At 47.2% G+C, this 4,212-nt stretch overlaps 1 protein-coding gene across 1 annotated transcript; it reads left to right on the forward strand.

Annotated features, from left to right (window-relative positions):
• The first annotated feature begins 1,126 nt into the window (after positions 1-1,126).
• Positions 1,127-3,782, forward strand: LOC115435860 (keratin-associated protein 10-8-like). The gene is made up of 2 exons (XM_030158468.1): positions 1,127-1,166; positions 2,641-3,782. Exons 1-2 carry the CDS (start codon positions 1,127-1,129, stop codon positions 3,780-3,782), a joined length of 1,182 nt encoding a protein of 393 aa, XP_030014328.1.
• Positions 3,783-4,212: the final 430 nt, after the last annotated feature.

Genomic DNA, 4,212 nt, shown 5'->3' on the forward strand with positions numbered 1-4,212 from the left:
AGAGAGAGCGATAGAGATATAGAGAGACTGGGGGGGGGGATGACACATGGAGTACGTTATGATGAATACATAGAGTGTAATCAGTCTGTGGTGGTCCTGGGTCAGGTGGGAGACTAAAAAGCCTTTTTGAACAGGAGGGTTTGGAGGTGTTTCTTAAAGCTCTGTACAGAGTCCATGGACCGTAGGTGTAGAGGCAGGTCATTCCATAGACGTGGTGCCACAGCTTTAAAAGACCTGTCACCGCGTGTGCTAAAACAGGTCCGTGGAACCATCAGCAGGTACTGTCCTGAAGACCTCAAGCTACGAGTCGAGCTGTAGGGCTGGATCAGGGAAGCAATGTATGCAGGGGCCTGGCCATGTAGAGCCCGGAAAGTTAGCACAAGAATTTTGAAATGAAGACGATATAGAACAGGAGCCAGTGGAGAGATTTAAGGATGGGAGTGATGTGGGTTCTCCTGTTTGTGCGGGTCAGGAGCCTGGCAGCAGAGTTCTGGACAAACTGTAGACGGGCCAGCTCCTTCTGTTTAAGCATATAAACAGGCTGTTGCAGTAGTCTAAGCGAGAAGATACGAAAGCGTGAACGATCATCTCGAGCTCATTTGTGGACACCATAGATCTGAGTTTGGAGATGTTGCGTAGGTGGAAGAAACAGTTTTTGACTAGGTGTTTGGAGTAGAATTCTAAAGACATGTCCTGGTCAAAGATGACACCCAGATTCCTCAGTTTTGTCTTTACCGAGGAACTCAGGTCTCCAAGGTGATGTTTGATCCCTGGGATTGCACTATCCGGGGCAATGATGAGGGTCTGTGTTTGACTGGAGTTCAGCTGGAGGCTGTTCTCATTTAGCCACTGCTTCAGCTCTGACAAGCAGATGATTAAGGAACTCAGTTTGTGGGGCTCAGAGGAGTTAAAGGAGCAGTATATCTGGATGTCATCCGCGAATAGATGATAGGAGACATCACTGTACTGTCGGATAATGTGGCCAAGTGGGAGGACATAGAGTAAGAATAGGACTGGTCCCAGGACAGAGCCTTGGGACACACCACACAGTAGATCCGCTGAGTCAGATTGGAAGTTGTTTATTGACACAGTGAAGCTTCTGCCGGTCAGGTAAGAGGAGAACCAGATGGTACCACCCATCTGTGTCATACCCATCTGTCTGTGTGGTACCACCCATCTGTGTGGTACCCATCTGTCTGTGTGGCACCCATCTGTCTGTGTGGTACCACCCATCTGTGTGGTACCCATCTGTCTGTGTGGTACCCATCTGTCTGTGTGGTACCACCCATCTGTGTGGTACCCATCTGTCTGTGTGGTACCCATCTGTCTGTGTGGTACCACCCATCTGTGTGGTACCCATCTGTCTGTGTGGTACCCCCCATGTCTGTGGTACCCGTCTGTGTGTGTCCTGTTTGTGTTTGCTCAGTTCTGTCCTTGAACTGATATAAACTTACATGTGTATTCACTGACTCTGCGTGGGCTCCTCCAGTGAACTCCTCCAGTTGGTCTGATTCATGCAGAATCAGACCAACAGTCTGAGTCTGAACCTGAACAGTCCAGGTTGAACTAATCCTTTTGGTTCAGGTTCCACATCCAGACCAATGAGATCTACAGTCAGAAGAACAACACAATAAACCACAAATAATGACAAACACACATTTACTGTGAAAAATTAAAGTAAAAAATAAGATTACACTGTGAAAATATTTACATTTACAAAACTATTCTTTCACAATAAAATGCAAATAAACACATAAATAAAAGCACAGATGAACAACCTGAACTGTGCAGTTTGAACAATATTCTGCCTGTTCCTAAATGTTTGGTGCATTTATGGATCCACTGGGATCTGCAGTTGTGTTCAGAAGAACAGATGGAATATTGGAGAAACTGTTCAAATTTTAGTTCAAACTCCAACATTTGAACAATATTCTGTCTGTTCCCAAATGTTTATGGAACACTGTGTGGAAATGCACATGTAGAAATAAGAAGTCCAGGCAGAACAGTGTTACAATTACACTAGTTTTTCAAATGAAATATGTGTTTTTCCAGGTTATTCACATCTTTTTTTGTAAAATGTAAATATTGTCATAATTTAATTGGGTTTTTTGTACTAAAACAAAGAAAAACTTGGATTTGTCCTGAAGTCATTCTTTTACTGTTCTGGCCCACTTGTGATCAAACTGGGCTGAATATGGAACTGAACCAGAATGAGTCTGACAGACCTGGTGTAGACATGGTTCTCATTTTAGTTCCACATTCCAAACTTCAAAATTTCAACAGTATTATGTTTGTGTAACATTATGTGTAAATGCACATGTACAGGTGATAAGATGAGGCAGAACAGTGTTAAAATTTAGCTTGTTTTTCTCAAGAAATATTTTTTTTCTGGTTATTCACATCTGTTTTGGTGAAAAGATAGTTTGTAAAAGTAAAAACACAAAAACACAAACATAATTCAATGTTTTTTATTGCACTAAAATGAAGATAAAACCTTTGAGTTGTCATTATTTCTAGGTTTTTTTATGTTATAATTTTAAAGGTTTGGCCCGCTGCAGATGGAATTAGGCTGAAAGTGGAACTGAACTAAATAGAGTTTGACAGCCCTGCCCTACAGTCTGCTGGTTTTCTGTACTCCAGTGTGCTCCAGTGTGCTCCAGTGTCCTCCAGTGTGCTCCAGTGTACTCCAGTGTCCTCCAGTGTGCTCCAGTGTGCTCCAGTGTCCTCCAGTGTGCTCCAGTGTACTCCAGTGTCCTCCAGTGTCCTCCAGTGTACTCCAGTGTCCTCCAGTGTCCTCCAGTGTGCTCCAGTGTACTCCAGTGTCCTCCAGTGTGCTCCAGTGTCCTCCAGTGTACTCCAGTGTCCTCCAGTGTCCTCCAGTGTCCTCCAGTGTGCTCCAGTGTGCTCCAGTGTCCTCCAGTGTGCTCCAGTGTCCTCCAGTGTCCTCCAGTGTCCTCCAGTGTGCTCCAGTGTCCTCCAGTGTACTCCAGTGTCCTCCAGTGTACTCCAGTGTCCTCCAGTGTCCTCCAGTGTGCTCCAGTGTGCTCCAGTGTCCTCCAGTGTGCTCCAGTGTACTCCAGTGTCCTCCAGTGTCCTCCAGTGTGCTCCAGTGTCCTCCAGTGTCCTCCAGTGTGCTCCAGTGTCCTCCAGTGTGCTCCAGTGTCCTCCAGTGTGCTCCAGTGTGCTCCAGTGTGCTCCAGTGTACTCCAGTGTCCTCCAGTGTGCTCCAGTGTCCTCCAGTGTGCTCTAGTGTGCTCCAGTGTGCTCCAGTGTCCTCCAGTGTACTCCAGTGTCCTCCAGTGTCCTCCAGTGTACTCCAGTGTGCTCCAGTGTCCTCCAGTGTACTCCAGTGTCCTCCAGTGTGCTCCAGTGTGCTCCAGTGTGCTCCAGTGTACTCCAGTGTCCTCCAGTGTGCTCCAGTGTACTCCAGTGTGCTCCAGTGTGCTCCAGTGTCCTCCAGTGTACTCCAGTGTCCTCCAGTGTGCTCCAGTGTCCTCCAGTGTACTCCAGTGTCCTCCCGTGTACTCCAGTGTCCTCCAGTGTCCTCCAGTGTGCTCCAGTGTCCTCCAGTGTGCTCCAGTGTGCTCCAGTGTGCTCCAGTGTACTCCAGTGTCCTCCAGTGTGCTCCAGTGTGCTCCAGTGTCCTCCAGTTTGCTCTAGTGTGCTCCAGTGTGCTCCAGTGTCCTCCAGTGTACTCCAGTGTCCTCCAGTGTCCTCCAGTGTACTCCAGTGTGCTCCAGTGTACTCCAGTGTACTCCAGTTTCCAGCTGTTGGACTATTGAAGGGTTTAAGGACGTCTAGGGCTCCCCAGCTGTGATGACCCCCCCCACCCCCCGCCCTGACATGTGCACAGCTGTGAGGTCCTGATGATCCCTAATTGACACTTTAATTACAACTGACAGCGTTTTCTTAGTTTGACTGGACATGAAAATCTGGAGACACCGAACCTTCAAGGTCACAGTTTGAATATGAAAAAAAAACAACTTATAAATGTGAGTAATTAGACCCGAGCCGAGTAAAGCCGGCGCAGGGCCTACTGAGTCTGCAGTGGGCGCATGGGGACCAAATCACCAGTGACGCAGTCGCCTTTCTCCACTGTGGCCACTCTCACACATATTCACATTCATGGCACTGAGACCTTTAAGAACATGTACATGACATGTGCACAAGTCGCATATTTACACCTGCTCAGAATGAATGGGAGTCAATGGG

Source organism: Sphaeramia orbicularis, chromosome 16, assembly GCF_902148855.1.
Source record: "Sphaeramia orbicularis chromosome 16, fSphaOr1.1, whole genome shotgun sequence".
Lineage (NCBI taxonomy): Eukaryota > Metazoa > Chordata > Actinopteri > Kurtiformes > Apogonidae > Sphaeramia > Sphaeramia orbicularis.